The 22,969-nt window shown below is 38.8% G+C and overlaps 1 protein-coding gene across 1 annotated transcript in view; it reads left to right on the plus strand.

Moving 5' to 3' along the window:
- Positions 1–18,344, plus strand: part of sema3aa (sema domain, immunoglobulin domain (Ig), short basic domain, secreted, (semaphorin) 3Aa) — a 33,777-nt gene extending 15,433 nt beyond the window's left edge. The window contains exons 4-17 of the mRNA XM_027151784.2: positions 4,556–4,675; positions 5,939–6,032; positions 6,126–6,245; positions 7,813–7,955; positions 8,467–8,581; positions 8,673–8,742; positions 9,911–10,055; positions 10,346–10,565; positions 11,172–11,263; positions 12,565–12,606; positions 12,691–12,848; positions 15,817–15,884; positions 15,977–16,122; positions 17,548–18,344. Of these exons, the coding sequence (XP_027007585.2) occupies positions 4,556–4,675; positions 5,939–6,032; positions 6,126–6,245; positions 7,813–7,955; positions 8,467–8,581; positions 8,673–8,742; positions 9,911–10,055; positions 10,346–10,565; positions 11,172–11,263; positions 12,565–12,606; positions 12,691–12,848; positions 15,817–15,884; positions 15,977–16,122; positions 17,548–18,258 (2,244 nt within the window). The 3' untranslated portion in view covers positions 18,259–18,344. The remainder of the gene's footprint in view (positions 1–4,555; positions 4,676–5,938; positions 6,033–6,125; positions 6,246–7,812; positions 7,956–8,466; positions 8,582–8,672; positions 8,743–9,910; positions 10,056–10,345; positions 10,566–11,171; positions 11,264–12,564; positions 12,607–12,690; positions 12,849–15,816; positions 15,885–15,976; positions 16,123–17,547) is intronic.
- Positions 18,345–22,969: the final 4,625 nt, after the last annotated feature.

Consider the following 22,969-nt stretch of genomic DNA (forward strand, 5'->3'; position numbering starts at 1 on the left):
GTACAAGTCTGCGTGTGTTGTGCTTTACACGAGAATAAGTGCAGGGTAATGGGAACTCTTGCTGTCTTTGTTGTGTGTGTCTGCTCTGTCGTTTCTGCTGGACGTTTATTTACCCAGAGTGCCGTGCTTGGCAGCCGAGCCAGAACTTTTCGGGCCTAGCCTTGATCACAGTTTATTTACTCGACTAGCAAATCGAGCTATCTCTTGCTTTCTGTTTGTGTGCGTGCGTGTGTGTCTATTTGTGTATATGTGTGTTTGTGTGCTCATGTCTAGTGTGTAGTGTCTAATGCCAATTTCACGCATGAGGTCTTTCGTAGTGAAATGAGGGGCACGGGGGGGTATAATCATCAGCGATAACACATACCACCTGCTCCACACACAGACACACACACCCACACACACTCACATATATACACACACTCATGCACATTCACAAGTTAATCATGCACCTAATGAGAAAATGTTCTTACATGCTTTCCTCAGATACGTGAACAGTAAACACACACCGCAACCTAAATTCCAGCCAGGAAACATTAAGGCTGAAGCATGCAGTGAAACTGTTCTGGAAAGAAGTATGTTAGGAGTAAGTGAGAATGTTTGATTAGGACATTATGAAGCTATTTCCTTTTCCGTAGTCAGAAGTCTCTCGATTCTCCTTTTTGGCTCAAGGCTAGAGACGGCCGGTCCATCTGTCCTTCTCCCTGTTCAAAACTCTACACTTGTGAGAGTTAAAAATACCAAGAAGGGCAGTTCTGCGAAGATTAAATCCCTGTACGAATGCAGTTGCTGTCATTCTGACTTCCCATGTTGTTTTTTTAGTCTAGGAGTCCCAGTTGAAGTCCCAGATTGTTTAGACTTTATCTAACATCAGCATTGCAGGCACATTATATATAACAATGTATGAACAACGTGAGACTTTGAAGCATCTATGTTATGTACATGTAGCTCTAGAATTATGGTGATGAATATAACAAAATAAACAACAACAGTTGCTTCTGGTAGGCTGTGCTGTCTGAGTGGGAGATATGGCATGCTCTCTTTCTCCTGTCAATCACAGGGACACTAGCCAACCATGTGCATGTGTGAGCTCATGTATATGGAAGAAGGCAGATAGCATTATTAACCCATAATTATAGTCCTCCTTCTTCATCTTCATCTTTTACTTTCGACGCAGCGAATCATATGTTTCCACCTATCTATTCACACTGACGACTCGCATGTTTAAATTTGGCACGTTTTTTGCCGGATGCCCTTCCTGACGCAACCCTCATTATGTATCCGGGCTTGGGACCGGCACAGAAATCACTGGCTTGCAACCCATAATTATACAAGGACCTTTGTCCAAAATTTGGTACAGTAGCTTTACCCTCATCACTCACACGGCTGATGTTGTTTGCCCTCTATTCATTTAGTCACATTGATTCTGATTAAACTATTGAATAAGAGCTAATCTACCAAACAAAAAGCTCAGTGTGATATAGCGGACATATTAATGTTTTGTTGAACAGTCCTAAGTCTTGCTGTTTATGCGACAGAGATAAGTTGTTTTCTCTGTAAATGACTACAGAAATATAATAGTACGAGAGCCTGTGATATACCTACATTACTGTCAGAGCTGCTGTTATAGAAAACAAATCAGACCCTTCTGACCAATCAGATTTCAGAATTCAGTACTGCTGTGGTATAATAATTTTATTTACAACTCCATGTTTTCCATCATTAACATAGCAGGCGTATTGTGTGTTTGTAATTATACGGTAATTAGTAATGAGTTAAAAACCCCTGCTAGGTGGTTCTCATTGTGTGTTGGAGGTTTTGTGTGTTTAGAGAGCAGCAGGGAGCTTCAGCAGAACAGCTCACTGAGCCTGAGTCCCACCCCTGAGTGCTGTCTGGCACAGAGCACATGGGCCGAGGCTTTCACACAATAACAGCTACGGGAAATTTCAAACACGTCAGTCAACATGGAAAGAAATCATGTTTTGTAATGTGTCCAGAATGAATTTGTTAGGAATGTATACACATTTTTGTGCAGTTGATAGTAATGAAACAGAGCTAGCAATGTACAGCCATTTTTTCATGTTTTCTTATACTCGGCAAAGTGATAAAACAAAATCAGGAGGTTTAGAGCTAATTAATGTATACGACGGATCTGTGCTGACAGATGTTAACTTTACATTTAAAGTTCTTACATTTTTAAAGTCAATCATTTGCAGTTTGAAGTATAAATGCGCATGATTTAAAAGAGTCAAAAATGTTCATTTTCTTTTTTAAGACAGGCTCGTTTAAACAGGCTCAAGGGCTATATACTTGCATACAAACCTACATAAATACATACATAGGTAACTAACACAAGCTGTTTTAGGGCGTTTGTAAAACAGCAGGAGACCCTATAAAGTCTTTTTTTAAACATGTGTCATTTTGTACTTGTGAAAACCGAAAGAAAACGTGCAAATTCTGACTCACATTAAATGTCTTACTGGATTCATCATTTTGAAGAAAGGTGTACAAACTTTTGCAACTGCATAGTATCAAGTATCTGACTGCGTGTTATGCTAATGATAGTTATTATTATTTATAGTGTCTTTTTTTGTCTGGGGGGGCGTCATAAAGCATGCAGTGTGTGTGTGTGTGTGTGTGTGTGTGTGTGTGTGTGTGTGTGTGTGTGTGTGTGTGTGTGTGTGTGTGTGTGTGTGTGTGTGTGTGTGTGTGTGTATTATAATATTTTAATATATACTTATAATTGCCAGAGACTCTGTGAACACTGTTAATCTGTTAGTGAACTCTGTGATTACACATATTTATTTTACAGAGTTTTCCCCCCACACGTTTTCATACTGCTTTACTGGTGTGTTGACTATATTTCATCTTCTGAGAGGATTCTGCCAATATCACCTATGTTTACATTCTGTATCCATTCTCTGTACCATCTTGTACATAAGTGAGAAAGAGGTGAAGAGGAAGTAATAAAAAGAGACAGATAGCAACATCACTAAATGACATTTCTGTCAGTTACCTGCACAGACGCTACACTCTACAGCACCGAATAATCACTGTTTATACAGATGGGATGTTCTCCTTTATTTAAGAAGGGTGTGTATATGTGTGTGTGTGTGTGTGGGAGTGTGTGTCCTTGAGTGTGCACACAAAAGAATCTATACTTCTGTGCCTCTGTGACTTTGGACATGTGTGTTAAGCAAACATCATTACATGCATAACCATCTGGTTTGCGTGTTTCGTGTGTTAAATAGACGTTTGCACTATGTAATGTGTGTTTATTATTGTGGAAGCCATCCTTCAAGTATCTCTTAATTAAATGAACCTTGAAGCTGTTCATGGACTAAACAATCACACACACATCGGTTTCCTCTTCGTTTCGTATACACCGCAGCAGGATTAGTCACATGTGCTGTCGGTTTAAGTCTCATTAAATCCAGATACGCACCAATGCGAGTGAGCTGAGTGGCTGAAACGAATAGAATGAGTTGGACTGTGATCATTTCTGTAATCTGTAGGAATTTGCAGATATTTTAATGACACTTCACAGGTAAAATACTTGAAGCTTGAACAAGCTTGAAATCACATTTGTATTGTACACGTGTATTTATAACCTAAGAAATGAGCAATCATTCACAACATATTAGAATGTTTGTGTGCTTGTTATGCACATCTGTTTTAATGTATATATACTAATGAAATGAAGTGTGGTTGTATCCTGCAAACAGACAATGATCTAAAACATCATGGATTATAATGTGATATTATAGTATGAAATAATGTATGCAAAAAAAGAGGGATGGTTTAAAAACAGTGGTTGATCAGAGGATCAGTGTTCAAGCCAAAGCACTGCCAAGCTGCCACTGTTGGGCCCTTGAGCAAGGCCCTTAACCGTCTCTGCTCCAGGCGTGTTGTATCATGGCTGACCCTGTGATCTGACCCCAACCTCTAACATTAGGATATGTAAAGACAATTTTTCTAATTTTTAATGTGACAAAATAAATAAAGGCTTCTTTACGTACAAATGTTTTCATAACGTAAAAATAGATCAGTCATTCATTGAAGAATGAATAATTTATGTTATATAGTTAAGTGCAAAAGTTTGGCCGCCCCATGTGCTTTTATTTAAATATATCTGCTAATAAATCATCATTATCATCTCAGGGAGATTTTCCTTGCCACTGTTGCCTCTGGCTTGCTCATTACTGATAGATGTTAGAGATATATAGTATTCTAAATTTTAAGTAAATATTTTTAAATTTAATTTTGAACTTTATTTATTGATTTATTTATTAAATAAATTTTATTCTTATATATATATATATATATATATATATATATATATATATATATATATATATATATATATATATATATATATATATTGTTTTGTTTCTATACTTCTGTAAAGCTGCTTTGAGACAATGTGAATTTTTAAAAGCACTGCATTAAATTGAATTAATACAATAAAACAATCCAAAGCATAGTGTAATTATTAATGTTAAATCATATACAGATGGGGCAGGTTTGTGTCATTATCTATGTCGTATGTCTTTTTCAGAAAGAGTGCTCCAACTTTGTGAGGGTGCTGCAATCCTACAACCAAACACACCTATATGTGTGTGGCACGGGAGCATTTCATCCCATATGTGCCTATCTAGAGATAGGCAAAAGAGCAGAGGTATACACACACACACACACACACACACACACACACACACACACACACACACACACACACACACACACACACACACACAAGCTGCAGTGCTGCAATATTTTATTGCTTATCTTTTTAACAAGATTTTTATCCTCGCTGCCTCTCATGTAACACATCTCCCAGACAGATTCACATTCTTGCGCTGCCTCTATAAGGATAGTGAAATTAATTATTCAGAGGATATAATCTCAGGCTAACACTTCCGCTGACGCCTTGTGAATGATTTCAGCAGAGAAGTGAAAAATGAGAAAGGGGAGAAAAGCACATTTGTTGAGAAACAGTGATTCATATGTGGTGGGAAATATCTGTGCTTCTGGTAGATATTTGGTAGTTCTGCCTAATTATTAGGGTTGGGAGTCTTTTTGTTAAAGATTGCAGTCAATATCTAACACTTAGGAATATCTGGCGTGCAGGGAATAGAACACATGCAATACCTTGTCATTTATTGAGTATGCAAATTTCATCTCTATAATATTTTTTTTTTCACAAAATTAGTAATAAATCCTGCACTTAGCATTAATGCATACAGTAATTGAAATCACACTGAAGATTTTTTTAAGCCTGATTTTTTTTATTATAATAAATTTTAGTTTAAGTTTATATCTATCTGTCAGTCGTGAACCAAATAATGTTTTTTTTCCTTCTTTTTTTCTTTTTTTTTTCTATATTTTACAATATCACAATTTGTTTCCATGGAAACAAAGGCTGTAATAGGAAAATAATCAAAGAGTTGTTGTGATAACCTGACAATAGACAGAAGAAGATACTTTTCCCAACCCAAAATTATGATCAAACAGCAGCAGCTCAAAGTGTTTTATTCCTTTTACACCACAGCAAATTGCCAACAATTATTTACAATCATTGTGTTATAATGTCAAAGCCACAGACTCCTTTGTCCTGCTGGCTTTACTATTAGCAGAAAAATGACTGGCTGTTATAAAACGCTGACATTGCAAACTCCTTCCATAGATGTTAAATAAACATTCTCAAAATAAAACTTTACTGTATCATTGTTTATATGCTGTTATTTTTTTTAAATTTTAACCATGTTATTAAACCATGGTAATAAAATAGATGTAAACAATATAAATGTCAAAAAACAAATAATAATAATACATAAAAAAAATTTAAAAAGTATTATTTATTTATTTGTATATATATATATATATATATATATATATATATATATATATATATAATTATTATTATTTTTTTTTTTCACAGGACAATATTTTCAGGCTGGACACATCCCACTTTGAGAACGGCCGTGGGAAAAGCCCCTATGACCCAAAGATGCTGTCATCCTCTCTGTTGATTGGTGGGATTCTGCAAAATACTTTTGATGTTCTTGATTATCAATAGATTTGCCCTAAATATTAGACAACTTCAACACTTTTTTCTTAATTGATAGATGGGGAATTATATTCTGGAACTTCAGCAGACTTCATGGGACGAGACTTTGCCATTTTCCGAACCCTCGGATCTCATCACCCGATCCGGACAGAGCAGCATGACTCCAGATGGCTGAACGGTAAGGCAGACCATGTGTTTAAAAAACAGTTGATGATTAAGAGAAGAAGTAGGTGAGTGTGTGTGTGTGTGTGTGTGTGTGTGTGTGTGTGTGTGTGTGTGTGTGTGTGTGTGTGTGTGTGTGTGTGTGTGTGTGTGAGAAAGTCAGAGGAGATTAACTGCTGCTGAATGTTTCCTCTGACAGATCGTCTGAATTAGTTAGGACTTACAAGGCACAAAAGGTCAATTTCACCTTTAAAAGGCGGCATCGTATTTTCCCAGGATGCTAATCCCCCTCTCATCTGGCCCTGTTATCGGTTCTTATTTCAGCCATCAAATGCCCAGACCCTGGGTCACCATCACTGCCATAAACACTGGCATATTGTCATAAGAAAAGATGCTTTTGTGAAGGTATTCTTCGCACCTTAATCCCCGTCATCCGTTGCCACGGATACATCAGATCTCACCTACATTGTGCCTCTTTGAATGCTGTCTCTCCATCACAAAAGATCCAGTACCGTTCACAGGATTACTCCAATGACCACAGACACAAAACAAACACACTGCATTTAAAGCTATTGACTGTTTGCATCAAAGAAGCTTTTTTGTCTTATTTTTTTCTTCGTTTGTTTTACGAGACGATTTCTTGACCATACATTTATAACTCACATTTTTACAGTTATAATATGTTTATAATAGGTGTATAGGTTGTATCTTAATGATCTATTTGTGCCTTCTAAAATTGTCATTTAAATAATAATATTATTAAATATTTAATACTACTGAAGTCTCAGCAAATCTACCTTTCCTTTTTCATTTACTATATCAGTCAAAAAACCTCCAAAAGTCCAAATTTTTTAGTCCATCCATTTCTTCCAGGTCTGGTCATGGCTCCATTGTCTATCCTGTGCACAAAGTGGGAAAACTATGTCTTTTAAACTCTTACCAGTGAACATATACATGACTTTCTGTGCTATCTGTACTCGTGTTCAACGCACATGAATGTAAGAGTACTTTAGCTGAATGTATTTTAGGATGACATCAAATTATGGTTTTTGGCCTAAATCTGCAGAAAATCTCCTGTAATTTAGAAAAATTGCAAACTCCTCTCCGCTTGATTTTGCTTCATTTCTGTGATTGAATTCTCGTGAAATCCTTGAGGGTCTCATTTGTGCATCATGTGTTAGGAATGTGAGGGAAAGAGGAGCAGAGATTAGTGGATATGTTGTGACTGGGAGTAAAGCTCATTTCCAAACTATAAAAAATTAAGAAAGATGCCAGAAATAAAGAAGTTAATAAAGTACTGGGCCAGTATTGGGAATCACTGATTTATTATCTACATTATTATACACTATTAAAACTTATTTCAAATGATTCTATATCAACTTCAATCAGCTTTATAGCAATGAACAAAGTGAAGCTGAAGTACAATTAAAGAGCAGATATGTGACTTTTTTTGTTGTTGTTTTTTTAAAAAAAGACTCACACAAACTGATACACACCCAAGTCACTTAATGTGCATTACATTTACAATTCTTTACTTAAATCCAGTATTTCTTTGTATATTTTTTCTTTGTATTTTTCACCAGATCCCAAGTTTGTTGGAATTCACCTCATCCCTGAGAGCGATAACCCAGAGGATGACAAAATCTTCCTGTTCTTTAAAGAGAATGCCATGGATGGAGAACACACAGGCAAAGCCACCATCTCCAGAATAGCACAACTGTGTAAGGTAACAATATACATACCTCCACACTTCAGTACAATAAACCTATGAACTCTTGGCTCTTAAGTGGCCTTACAGTAAAATATCCACCATATCGTCAGGAGACTGGGATTGTGAGTCTCAATCCCAATGATGCCGCAGCCGTCCATGGCTGGGAATAAAGAGTACAATGTTCCTGTGCTCTCTGGGTGAGAGGGTTGGCATACTCTTTCCATGTCATTCACAGCAACAATAGGTAATTGTCGGCGTTTGTAAGATCGTGTATGCAGAAGAGAGTAGAAAACACCTTTTTTTTTTCAAGTGTGTTAGTTACCCCGTGATGCAGCATGATCAGCATTATGGAAAGATGTTAAGGTTGGCTTGGAGGAAGCATGCGTTTGCCTTCACTCTCGTCACTTACTAGACGTTGCACGATGAGTTAGCAAGCGGTTGAGAATTTGCAAGGTCAACCTAGGCTATTTATTATGTGTATCTGTCCGTGATGGGTTTTGTGTTTTGTGTTTTGTGTGTTATCCAGAATGATGAGGGAGGACACAGGAGTCTGGTGAACAAATGGACTACGTTTCTAAAAGCTAAACTGACCTGTTCTGTCCCAGGGCTCAACGGCATTGACACACACTTCGATGAGCTCCGTAAGTGGGTGTTCATTTTTTACACTCAAAAGGAATACTACATAAAAAAATCACTCTGGAGAACGAACTTTGTAATGTTCTTCCCTTTCAGAGGACGTGTTTATAATGAGTGCCAAAGATCCGAAGAACCCAGTGATCTATGCAGTCTTCACTACCTCCAGGTAAAAGCAATCAGTCTGCTTCAATCATTTTCTGTTTCCTTAATAAATACAGGGGCACAGTGGCTTAGTGGTTAGCACGTTTGCCTCACACATCCAGGGCTGTGGGTTCGATTCCCGCCTCCGCCATGTGTGTGTGGAGTTTGCATGTTCTCGTTCTCCCCGTGCCTCGGGGGTTTCCTCCGGGTACTCCCCCAGTCCAAAGACATGAATGGTAGGTTGATTGGCATCTCTGGAAAATTGTCCGTAGTGTGTGAGTGAATGAGAGTGTGTGTGTGTGCCCTGCGATGGGTTGGCACTCTGTCCAGAGTGTATCCTGCCTCGATGCACGATGACGCCTGAGCGGTAGAAAATGAATGAATTAATTAATAAATACACGCAGGTCAGATTTGGACCATGATGCAGATCAGCTCTTCAGACGTGCCTCCTTACTGTAATCCATCAGATCTAAAGAAAATCCCCTTTATTCCACATTCAGACTCTTATTTACTCAACCTGCTGCCTGATCAGCAGCATCTCAGCCGAGACTGGAGGAAATGCGATTAAAATGGGAAGCCAAGTGGAACAAAAGCAGACAAACTAGTTACACGAGAAGGCCAGACTTTGTGGATAATGGATGAGCATGCGGTGCTTTCACACATATTGCTTCTGTTTATGCAAGCGAGATATGATTAAGGGAGCAAGCACATCATGATTAATTACTGTCATGAAGCGAGAAAAAAGTGTGGTCAGCCAGAGAGAGCTCAGCACTCGCGCCTCGCCGCATATCTAATGTATGCAAAGAACACAACCCTTGAAAATTCAATTATCAGCTTTGAGGAATTAGACTTCGTTAATTGGCTTTCTAAGTGCTCTGTTCAAGAGATGAATAGAAGTGCATTCTGGGAACTGGCATTTAATATTACCACTTAATGAACCTCCACGGCTGCAGCGCCGGATCAATGTTCTATCTGAGCGTGTGTGGGTGTGCATGTGTGTGTGTATGTACGTGTCTGTGGCCTTGAGTGTGTAGAAAAGACTCATTAAGATCATTTCCCCTGTGTGAAATTGAATTTTTCATTAATTAACATTTTACAAATGCATTTATCTTCCCTCAGTATTTTGATTCATTTTAGATGTTTTTTTTATTCTGTCAAATAAAGCTGAATTTTCTTCTTGTTCCTCTGCACAGTAACATCTTTCGTGGGTCAGCGATCTGCATGTACAGCATGGCTGATATCAGGAGGGTGTTTCTGGGCCCCTATGCCCACAGAGATGGTCCAAATTACCAGTGGGTGCCCTTCCAAGGCAGGGTCCCATACCCCCGCCCTGGGACAGTAAGTTCTTGCCTCAGAATGTGTTTTACAAAACTTTAGCATGAAATAATATAACTCATTTTATATGCTCTATTCTCAACAAGTTGTTCTAATACACTATTGTTTCTATAGTAAACTAGTTCTATAGTATAGTTTTTTGGTAGATGATCCACAAATAGATTTGAATAAGGGTGTAGTCATTGATTATGGTCACATTTTCTGAGCAAAATGTCAGCAAAAAACAGTCACACAAAGACTAGACCCTCTGCATGTCCCTCTGTAACCTCATCTTTTTCCCCCTCCCTCCACAGTGCCCCAGTAAAACCTTTGGTGGTTTTGACACGACCAAAGACCTTCCGGATGATGTTATTACATTTGCCCGTCTGCATCCTGCCATGTATAACCCGGTGCAGCCGGTTGGTGGACGACCCATCGTGGTTCGCACAGATGCAGAGTACCAGTTCACCCAGCTGGTGGTGGACCGTGTGGAGGCTGAGGATGGGCAGTATGATGTCATGTTCATCGGCACAGGCTAGTAACTACTGTATTCATCATAACACTGAAGAACTGCACATGGTTTAGGACCACCACTGAGCACACACTATTATGGTTGATGGATTTTTCTAAGCATACTATTTAATTGTAATGCCACCATGCTGCTTGTACATGTGTATCAGTCCTAGTATTACAATGGCTTAAAATAAGTGTTCACTCTTCTTGAACTTTTCCTCATTTGGTTTTGTTAACACTTAATTTGAATGATATCTCACGGTCGCATTACACATCACACGTGATCCTGTAAGTTTCCAGATTTTGTTGCAGAACATACCTATACAAAGAGCATTATGAAGGACAATGGAGATACCTAATCTAAAACAAACTGATTGGAAAAGTATCCAAGAATCCACTTCTCCACATAATACTAACACCACCATGCTTCACTGCATCGACAGTGTACTCAGTTATTCTTAAGGTCACCACTAAATACATTAGATCACTGGTGATGGAAATGAGCTTCCATTAAAATGGCCATTGTGTTTACTGTATGTGTGTGTGTGTGTGTGTGTGTGTGTGTGTGTGTGTGTGTGTGTGTGTGTGTGTGTGTGTGTGTGTGTGTGTGTGTGTGTGTGTGTACAGATATGGGGACAGTGCTGAAGGTGGTGACCATTCCCAGGGAGAGTTGGCACGACCTGGAAGAAGTGGTGCTGGAGGAGATGACCGTCTTTATGGTATAATCCTATACAACAGCACCATTACACATCTCGTTAAGCTGCAATATTCCAAATAGCTAAACATCTATATATACCATATATACCATATATAGCACTTGCTGTAAATATGTTAGATATTTATCTGCACTTTTGCACGACTGCTACATTTTGGACTTCTGGTAGATGCCAAACTGCATTTCGTTGCTGTGTACCTGTACAATGCAATGACAATAAAGTTGTATCTATCTATCTATCTATCTATCTATCTATCTATCTATCTATCTATCTATCTATCTATCTATCTATCTATCTATCTATCTATCTATCTATCTATCTATCTATCTATCTATCTATCTATCTATCTATCTACAGTCCCACATTTTATGCACAACCCTACATTATAATTATTGCACAGTCCCACAGTTACTGCAATTCGATTATTGATGCATGATTCTGTAATTTCACGATCCCACAGTTTTTGCACAGTCCTACAGATATTACACCACTTCAGAATTAGTGCACAGCATCATTACTTTTGCACATTTCCTTATAGTTAAAATGTTCAATAATAATTGCAATTTAAAATCTTAATTCAAGTAGGTGCAAATTCATTTTTAAAACAATTTTAATTTGCACATTGGCATGCTGTATTTTCTGCCAGAAGGTAGCAGCTGGTACTCAGAGTGAAGGACACGGGATTGAGTCAGCCACTATTTTCCGTGCTCCTGTAAACAAACTGCATTCATAGATGCCCCGGAGAGACTCGTATTCATTTTTTCCACTGACATTCATTGCTGCCTTTGCTACGGAACTAAGATTTTGACTGAACAGAAAGTTCAATACCATACCTTCAACCCTAACTAATTAAACTCTGTAAAACAGAGGGATAAAACCAGTTTTCTGCTGATTCCATACTCTGTAAGCTTTCTTTAAACATATAGCCTTTGTAATTTGGAACACAGGCTATAATTGAACATTTGTAATATTGGATTGCAAAACAAGATTGCAAGAGCATCCTGGGTTAATAGGAGTGTTGTAGATGATTTCCTGTCTATGATTGTTTACTTCTGCTGCACCATGTGGTTCCCCACAGCGGATTATCCGACCACCTTATTTGATTTTGGTACAGGTTTTACGCTGAATGCCTTTAATTTCCTGATTATGATCCAAGGAAAAAGGGAGATAATGTGGATAATGCAGAAAACCTTTGCTATTAGCCTTAGGGTTAAAGGTATGGTATGGAAGGCTTTCGGCTCAGACAAAATCTTATAGACAAAGTCTATAATAACTCTGAGCTGTTTGTTTTTTTTTCTGTGTAGGAACCCACTGCAATCACTGCTATGGAACTCTCTACTAAACAAGTAAGTCTATAAAAGATAGCTGGCTGATAACACTTTGTGTGTGGCTCATGAAATGTAACATTGGTTTGGGTTTTCTTCCAACAGCAACAGCTGTACCTGGGATCAGCTTTGGGAATATCACAGATGCCTCTTCATCGCTGTGAGGTGTATGGCAAAGCGTGTGCTGAATGCTGTTTGGCCAGAGATCCATATTGCGCCTGGGATGGCACTGAGTGCTCCAGATACTTCCCCACCGCTAAGAGGTCAGGACTTGCATTCAGACCTACTTAAAGTTGAGTGCAAAGCACTGCATACCCTTAGGGTAAAATGAAAAAGACAAAAAATGTTTTGTACCAAGAAGACTTTTATTTTATAACTCAAAATGCACTCACTTGTACCATCCAGCCAATATGCCCATCTGTAAATATACCTCTAAGGGGATTCATTCAGCATTCCGCAGTCTGACCACTACACATCATTCCACAAGTATTCGTAAGCCAAGCAGTTTAAATTCTACTTCTAAATATACAAATTATGCCCCACAGTCTGCTATACATACACCATACACCACCCCTAGAGTCCATTTCTGTAGTTTTTAAATATAATCGACCACCTACATCTTTTATACCACAGGATAGGATCTCAGTTAAGAATGTAGAACACACACACACACAAACAAAGCACTCTTAGCTCTTTACCACAAGCGTATATCATTTCTCCTGTAAAATATACACCACCTCTTTCCATCCTGTATGTACAGCCGTGATATTAAGGCATTTCCTCTTTGGCATATGTGGGCATAGCGACACCCTTGTCATTAAATACTGAATTTTTATTTCCACCAGCACAGCAATGAAAAACATGCTTCTCACATTTTAGACTCATCCCGTTATCACCTAGGATGAGGATGTTTGTGAGTGTGTGTGTGTGTGTGTGTGTGTGTGTGTGTGTGTGTGTGTGTGTGTGTGTGTGTGTGTGTGTGTGTGTGTGTGTGTGTGTGTGTGTGTGTGTGTGGGGACGGATGGAATTACAGGGTGTGACACATCAAGACAGAGTGAGATGGAGTGTAAGAGGAAGAGAGATTTTAAAAAAGTGGAATGACAGAAAATGACAGAAACAGAAGATATTTAAAGCTCTTGCATATATCTTGTAAAGTGAGTCTGATCCAGAGGTGCAGCTCGTGGGATTTCACCTCTAAACCATCATAAACCACAATTCTAAATTCTCAATAGATCATTAACATAACCTAACATTAAAGATAACACGATTTGCACAGTAATTGTGTAATAGTATTAACATTATCATCTACGGTGCAGCTGAACATGTTCCTTAGTTTGTGCATAGACATCGGATTAACCGATGGCATATTATTAACATTATTTATTATAATATTTTTTTTTAATAAACAAAACCTCTCATCAGATATTCCTTTTAAAACCGATTCAAATATTAAGCTCATTGACTTGCCTTTACGTTCTTGAGCTGTGAATTAAGCCTGTTTAATTCAAGTCATCAGTCAAGAGGTTAATAATAATAAGAACTTAATAATTAATACAGCTTTGATAATGGTGGGATTTCCTCTACTGAAACAAAATGAAAAAATCACCTACCCCCTGGCCATGCCTCGTGGACCACACTCTGAGAACCACTGCCTTGAATAATTAAAATGAGAAATAATGAATATCATTACCAAAACTGCATGAGCATGTTACACTTTAATCGTACAGATCATGCTGTGATATTATTACACATATTTCTTCCTTCCCCAAAATTAATTCCAAGCTATGTCACGGGTCTTGTCTTTGTATTTCCCCCTGAATTCGTGTTTAAGGGCCGAGCCGCATTCTTTTCAAAACAAGCCTGGGTTCCGGCAGCATTCCAGTTTTTAGGAAATCCAGGAAATCCTTATAATTATGTTTAAGCAATTGCGAAATACGAATAGAGTTTAGCAAATAAATAGCACAAAACTGTAATAAAAAGCCTATATTGAGCCTGGACCGGGCACCAGACTGAAAGTGGCTTCTAGGACTGCAGACTCCTATTTTAACTGGACATCAGAAGGGACTGCAGAGTGGAGGCCCATAATGAATCAATGGAAAGTCTCCCAGCCATGAGTCATTTTGCTGTGTGCACCAACTGGCCTTCCAGCATTCAGTTTGTGTGCCAGTGTCTTTTCTTCCCCTGGCTGAGAAGTACTGTGTATTGCTAACGCTGCATTCTTAGATTAGAGCAACAGTGCACTCTTGTGGTGTTATGTTGGCCAAAATGGAAACCGTGAACCGTGAGCCAGAGCCATGTGCAGGAACCACAGAAAGTCTTGGTCAGAAGTAATTCCAGCTGCAAGCTTTATTTTATTAATATACTTGTTCTAATACAAGTAATAGTTAATATACTTGTTCTGTAGTCTGATTAAATAATACGTGTAACTGTTATATGGTGATGTTTTCTGTGTGGAGCGCTTTCTCAAGCACTTTTGGAAGGAGTCTTCAGTGTCAGTGTTTTGTTACCTACAAATGTAAGGCTGTAAAAATAAAGTACTGTAACTTTATGTTAACAAAGTGAGTCACGGTTTCTTAGTTACATAACAAGTTGTTTTTTTCCTTATTAACTTATTAAGAAAGAGAATAAAAGAGAGGTTGTGGAGGGAAACTAACTTGTTGACAGGAACTAACTTGTTTTGTGGATATTCTACAATGATTGAAAGTTCTCTGCGTTTAACCCATCCAATGTGCACGCACACACCGTGAACACACACCCGGAGCAATGGGCAGCCATTTATGCTGCAGCGCCCGGGGAGCAGTTCGGGGGGTTCGGTGTCTTGCTCAAGGGCACCTCAGTCATGGCCGGCCCGAGACTCGAACCCACAACCTTACGGTTGAGAGTCAGACTCTTTAACCATTAGGCCACGACTTCACTTATGTGACTATAAGTGAATAATAAGGGTACTGAATCATTTGTTAATAAATTAAAAAAAAAAAATGTTATTAACGTTAGCAGATTTCTTTAGACTATAAGAAGAATAAAACGCTTTGTGTTGATCTGCATTCCACTACAACATCGCTGATGAGGTTTTTTTTTTTCAACTGAGTGCCAATTTACCATTTAGTTGTTTAGTAACGAATATAAACCACAGTAATTACAGTGAATATAATAGAAAATTGACACTTTCAGAGTCAAAGGGAGATTTAATTAATTTCTTGATTTAAAAGTTAAACTAATTTTCTTCTGTAGGAGAACAAGGCGTCAAGACATCAGAAATGGAGATCCTCTGTCTCAGTGCTCTGATTTGCAACACAACGGTAATCTTTCACATACATGTTGTGTCATAAGAAAATGAACTGCAGGTGACTGAATGTGCACACTGAATGTGTTTCTGGTTTGTTTGTTGTAGATGATCTGGAGGGCTACAGCAGTGTAGAGGAGAGGAACGTATATGGGGTAGAGAACAGTAGTATGTTCCTGGAGTGTAGCTCCAAATCTCAGAGAGCTCTTATCTACTGGCAGCTACAGAAGCCCAGCGATGAGCGAAAGCTTGAGGTAAGACCTGCGCACACACACTACTGGTCCAATTTTGTAAAGAAATATCCATGTTTTTATTGTTGCTGCCAGATGATTAGAGTATTTTAGTATTAACTCCTTCCAAACGCAGTTTTTTAGATTTTACTCAAAACAGTGCAAAAAAAGAAATGTCTTGTTAATGATAGAGGAGAGAGATCAGAGGAAAAGGGCCAGACTGGACAGAGATTACAATAAAAAAAAATTATCTTTATGATTTTATGATTTGTGCTGCTGCTACATCATGATTGGCTGATTGAAAAACTTGGTGATATCAATGGAGTAGGATCATGAGTGAAAGCATAAAACTCATATGAACAGCCAAAAAGTGCTACAGTTAGCTATTAGACAAAGACCTGTTGTGTTAGACTCGGTTTGGGAAAACAGATTCTGAATTCTTTCAGTTTTGTCTAAAAGTCTGCACAGCAGAAACGTTTTAAATATTGAACTTGTAAGTAGTTGTGGATTACTTTAATAACCCATATAAAGTGAAAACACATATAAAGACAGATATGCACTTTTTTTGTGAACTGCGCTAGAGTAAACGAAACGCAGTTTAAATATTTTGCTTTTACCGACATTTAAAATAACATGAATGTTAGAATCCGTCACTGAACGATGGTACACATTGTTAATAAATCGTTATTTGTGTTCATCTCAAATCTAACCGAAGACTTTTTTTAAGCAACTGGAGAATCTTCACACAGAGCATGAACGTGAGCATGATTTAGCTGCTAGCACTACGACTTGCTGCTTACTATGCCATATTGTCAGATTAAAAGCTAATTAAACGTGGAAATAAGGTAAAACTCCTGGAAGTAGCAACCTTTCTAACAGATATGCTGTAATTACTGAGAAATAACTTTGCAATCTACTGTTATACTGAGAGTGCGGTTTAAATCAAATTATTGCTATTTTGCGTCTAAGTAAATGCTTCACATTTATACATCTTTATAACTCACTCCAGAACAGAGGAGATTTTAATATGGCTTACAAAAGGATCTCTACACACACACACACACACACACACACACACACACACACACACACACACACACAGCTGTATTTCTCTTTTTAGATAGTAATCTTAAACGGTACAGGACCTCTCACCCTAGAACAGTAATGATGATAATTTAATAACTCTCCTTTTACATCCCTCCCATTGTGAAAGAAACAACTTTTACCCCTTGGATGACCCTAAACCCCTCAACTCAGCAGGCAGAAGCAGTTCTAGTTACAGTAATTAGCGTACAATAATTATTTATGAAATTATACAACAGGATTTTAAATATAGATGTGGATACAACGCTTATAGATTGATGCAAAGTGGAAACTATAAGCAGCAGTGTTTCATATATTTTTGTTTTATGCACTTCAGAACCTTTATGTTTAAACTGTCTGTTTCAGATTAAGCTGGACGAGAGGGTGAGTCACACCGAGCGTGGCTTGTTGATCCGCAGCCTGACGCAAGCTGACACCGGAGTGTATCACTGTCATGCTGTGGAGCACGGCTTCATCCAGCCACTCCTGCGCCTCACTCTGCAGGTCATCCCGTCTCAGCGTGTGGGGGAGCTGCTTCTGCGGACCAGCGCTGCTGAACGAGACTCGCATTCCAAACAAAAAATCTGGTACCGGGACTTCCTAAGTTTGCTGGAGCACCCAGACCTCAACAGTGTGGACGAGTTCTGTGAGCACGTCTGGAAAAAGGAGCGCAAGCAACGTGGCAAGAAAGCACCGAAGGCAGGGCTGGGGCTAGCTCAGGCTCAAGCTCAAGTTCAGACACAGAAGAGCAGTCAGAATTTACAGACTTCAGCCCAGATTCAGAATGATGGCCCAAAATCGACAAATGTTCCAAATCTGCCCAAAATACAAAGAAGCCAAGTTCCACCATCAGCAGGGACCACCAGCACAGACAGCCAGAACCCCAAGCCGAGTCCAAGCAGCCCCTTGAAACTCCCGAGTACTCAGGCAACCCAGAACCAGAGTCAGGGAAAGAGAGGCAACTCACCAGCCCGAAGAACACCAGCCAGCACAGCCAAGTGGAAACAGCTACAGGAGAATAAGAGGGGGCGCAACCGGCGCACCCACGAGCAACAGAGACCACCTCGCAGTGTGTGAAACCAGCACACTCTCTCTCACACACACATATACACACAAACATCAGACCCATCCATTAGCACATGCTGACATCGATTCAGCAGCCCTCATACATGTGTATGTTGCAAACATTTTTAAAAAAAAGCACAAAAATACTAGTTATACTAGAAATGTCACTGCTTTACCAGAGGAAGCACAAACACAGTGGCATGACCGAGAGAATATTAACGGTTAAGTGTATAGTTGTGAACTGATACAACTTCCTGTACATAGAAACGTTTCTAGAGTGTTTGGATCCCCTAAGACTCGTTACTCCTGGACAGAGAGTGGGGAAATTGCCATTGCCATTTCCAATACTGCTTCCTCTGCTGAAACACCAGTTGCGAAGTGGCCGAGAAACGTTCATGGAAACCAAGGTGATTAAAACAAGAATGTTGACTATTTACTCAAATTCTTCCTGGAAGATTATACCTGTTACTATGGTTATGGATCAGACATGCAAATGGATGGACTGCATTTCCAGCCCGAAAGACAACTATAAAAAAAAAATGATAGGAACTGGGGTCTTGTCGCTCTGATTCACAACAACAGTGTTATAGGAGTAACTATAGAGGACACTGTATAGGAAAATAACGGAGTATCCATGCATACAAGACGTGGTTGGCCAAAACGTAGGCATGTGTTGCTACCAGCCCGTCTGACCCTTGTAACCCTTTGACTTAAATGTTAGCCTAATTATTTGTTGTATATTCATAATAAACAAATCACAATACAAATGGACTAAGAAGTCAAACTGTGGAAATTATTTGCCCTAAAGTACAGAATTCAGATATGTTGTGCATGATGTTTATCGAATACAAAATCTTTTTTTCTGGATTAAGTTGCATAGCAATTATTATAACTATTCAACAAATAACAGGGGGTCTTAAGGAATTCAGCTATTTGATTTCATTTAAAGTTAAAAAACAATGTCTTGTGCCAACCGTTGCATCGAAGGTGCTATGTTTGGTTATTGCCACATCATCAAAAAAAAGTTTTTTATTTTTTAAGTTATTTTTATGCCTCATACAAATGTGCTCTTGAAGTCTATGTAGTAGCTTAGGCCGAAAGTGTAAATATATACAGTCAGACACCATATGATTATTTATTGCTGATTTTTAAAGGGTTACAGTTATTTTTGATATTGTAATGTTTTGAGCTCAAATGTAAACAGAAGTGACTGAAATATGACAAAGCACATGGATGGACCAATAATCTGCCTTTTTTAAGTTGAACATATTGTTAACACGTTACTCCTAAGAACCCAGAAACCTGCAAAAATTTTGGTTAATTTTTTTTTTAATACCTTTTTTTTTCCACTGACTCTCTCTCTCTCTGTCACTATGTCTCTCTTTACTCCAGATTTTCTCTGTAATGCCCCCAAATGGATCTGTCTATATTTCTGTATTTGTATGAATGACTCATTCATGAAATTTCAAAAATATTATGGAGCTATGAACAATTTGTAAGAATGCCATTAGATGTGAGACTCCTGTAGAAATGTGTAGGCTAAACATTTGACTGACAGCCGCTCAGTACGAACCGCATGTGCATTCGAACCCTAATGTATCTCCTTTACTGTCAGTGTTTTGTGTGTGATATCTTCCTTTCCATGAATATAAAAGATGTGAACATTTTTGTTTCATTTTAATAAGACAATAAAAATACCCAGCCCTTTTGTGCATTATAAAGCTGTAGTAATCTTTTGTACAAATAGCTCCCCCAGAACTGTATGATGTTTCGATGCAATACAGAGCGCTCCCAGTGATTGTTGCTTCAGACAAGTTGTGTCTGGTGGAGATGGAGGATCTAAGGGAGACAGGAGCTCTTATATCTGTCACTGGGTGTTTCTGGCATGTTTCGGTTGTCTAAATAAATATTTCTTCTATCATTATACGTTGGTCTTTAATGTTTTTCAGGATTTCTCTTTGCTTTTGATGGCCTTTCTGTGATTAGGCACATCTGACTGTCTTTACCATGATGTAATAAAAAAATAACTGGTCAGTGACTCGCAAGCTGACGAGTGAAAATCTGGTCAAACCCAGGCCAAAACATTGCAATTTGATGGTGGCAGCAAACTTAGGTAAAATACTTGAGCATTTTCTTTCCCAGCCACTGGAGAGTTAACTCTCAGTGCCTCTCCCAAGCCCTGATAAAATTGGAGGGATGCATCATCCAGCATAAAACCTGTTTCAGATCAAGTGTGTAGACCAGATGATCCGACCCCAAACAGGGAGTAGCCGAAAGAACAACAACAACAACAACGTCAGCCTCATTTTTTCTCAGACTACACCTGCAAAACAGTGTACAGAAAATATTTAGTTATGACTAAAGTTTTGGCCAAGCCTGATCTCTTGTGTGCCTCTGTACCACATTCAATGACTATGGCACTTGTTGCTTAAAGAGACTGCAGCTTGCTGATGCTTGTTGCATATTATGCCTTCAGATATGGGCTATCTTTCATTAGAATCCAGGAGCTACTTTGCCACTCTGTTAAGTGTAAAAAGGCTCAGATGAATGGACTATAGATGTACATTTACAGCATTTAGCAGACCCCCTTATCCAGAAAAACTTACATTTTTATCTCATATTTTATACAACTGAGCAATTGAGGGTTAAGGACCTTGCTCAGGGGCCCAGCAGTGGCATTTTGGTGGATGATGGAATCAAACTCACAACCTTCCAATTGGTAGCCCAACACCTTAACCACTAGGCTACCACGTCCCCCATATACAGTATAGATATATCAGTGCTTTTATTTTCTGGCTGTAAGCAGCAGGGGTTTCTGAGCTCCACCAACCATTGAGGCCATCAGTGGATGGATGGATGGATGGATGGATGGATGGATAAATTTAATGCACTTTTAACTAAAAAAAAACTGGTGGACTACATTCTGCTAAGATCTATCAACACTATCCACTAGTTTGAGCTCATTAATCAAGTTCAGAGGAACAGAGTCACTAATATTAGATCAATGTTTGTCTCTAAATGTGTCACTATTAGGCAACACCATGCATTTACATTTCTGGCATTTAGCAGACACCCTTATCCAGGGTGACTTACAATTTATACAACTGAGCAATTGAGGGTTAAGGGCCTTGCTCAGGGGCCCAGCAGTGGCAGCTTGGTGGACCAGAGATTCAAACTCATGACCTACAAACTACAAACATTGTAAAAGCCATTTCAAGCAACATTTAGTACACAATACACAAGACTTTTGGGAATCTGTTACAGTCTCTACCAGTAAAATTTAGTTGCCTCTAAGCCATTATATTCCAATAACTTGAGTAACTAAAGTGACTGTCATTGAGCCAAACTTTCAGAGTAAAGTTAAACTAAAGATATACTTCCATCTAGTGGTTATTATTAAACTTACAGGAGAAGGTCTGTTTTATGTCTTTTACAAGATAAAAATCTCCAACACATTATACTATGATTCTGCTGAGATGAACTGGTTGAAAAGCTTTTCAGGCTTTTTTTTTTTTTTTTTAACTATTTCCAAAAAAATCAGTCCATTTAGAAACATAGTGACATGTTCAGTACTGTGACTTGAACCATACCATTAATTTGAAGAGAAAGAAAGAAAGAAAGAAAGAAAGAAAGAAAGAAAGAAAGAAAGAAAGAAAGAAAGAAAGAAAGAAAGAAAGAAAGAAAGAAAAATGTTTGACTCTATGATGCAGTATCTTAACTTCGCCACTAGATGTCAGGCAATGATTTGTTTTCCACAAATTTACTTAATACGAATATGTCATGAATCTTTCATTTTTTAGAAAATAAAACATCTAACTATTGCTGTGAAACCTTGAAAATTACTCTACATCAATGGTCTACATCCAACATGATCTTGAACAACTGAGACTGTCAGGACTCAGCCCGGACGTTGGCCATGTGCCTTTTGTTTATGTTTGGTATTCACGTGTCTGCCCCGCCCTTGTCTTTTTTTCCTCCCAGCCTCTGCACACCTGTCCCTCATGTGTCATGATTATCAGCATTATTTCGTTGAGCCGCGTTGCCTTGTGCAGCGTGGAAGCCTATTGTCTTCGTGTCTTGTTGGTTTTGTCGTGTCTGCGTGTCTTGTTGGTTTTGTCGTGTCTTCGTGTCTGGTTGGTTTTGTCGTGTCTTCGTGTCTGGTTGGTTTTGTCGTGTCTTCGTGTCTGGTTGGTTTTGTCGTGTCTTCGTGTCTGGTTGGTTTTGTCGTGTCTTCGTGTCTGGTTGGTTTTGTCGTGTCTTCGTGTCTGGTTGGTTTTGTCGTGTCTTCGTGTCTGGTTGGTTTTGTCGTGTCTTCGTGTCTGGTTGGTTTTGTCGTGTCTTCGTGTCTGGTTGGTTTTGTCGTGTCTTCGTGTCTGGTTGGTTTTGTCGTGTCTTCAGTTAAAAAATCCCCATTTATTTTAGCTATCCTGCTTTGTGTTTTTTTTTTTTTTTACCTCGCATCACCTGACAGAACTTTAAAGCCAAAAGATAGTCAAAGACACCCTAGCTCAGGCATGTCCAAAGTCTGGCCTGGGGGCCAATTGCGGCCCGTATTGAAATATCCATCGGCCCGCAGCCTCTGGCAGAAAATTAATAACGTGTGGACCGTCAGCAGTGTTTTGTATACTTTACCAGAAGATGGCAGCTGATCCGTGGCCACACTATCGCTGGATAACCCTTTATAGCCCATTTCTAAAATGGCGACTGTAACGAAGAAAAGGAA

This window comes from Tachysurus fulvidraco, chromosome 19 (assembly GCF_022655615.1).
Source record: "Tachysurus fulvidraco isolate hzauxx_2018 chromosome 19, HZAU_PFXX_2.0, whole genome shotgun sequence".
In the NCBI taxonomy this organism is placed as follows: domain Eukaryota; kingdom Metazoa; phylum Chordata; class Actinopteri; order Siluriformes; family Bagridae; genus Tachysurus; species Tachysurus fulvidraco.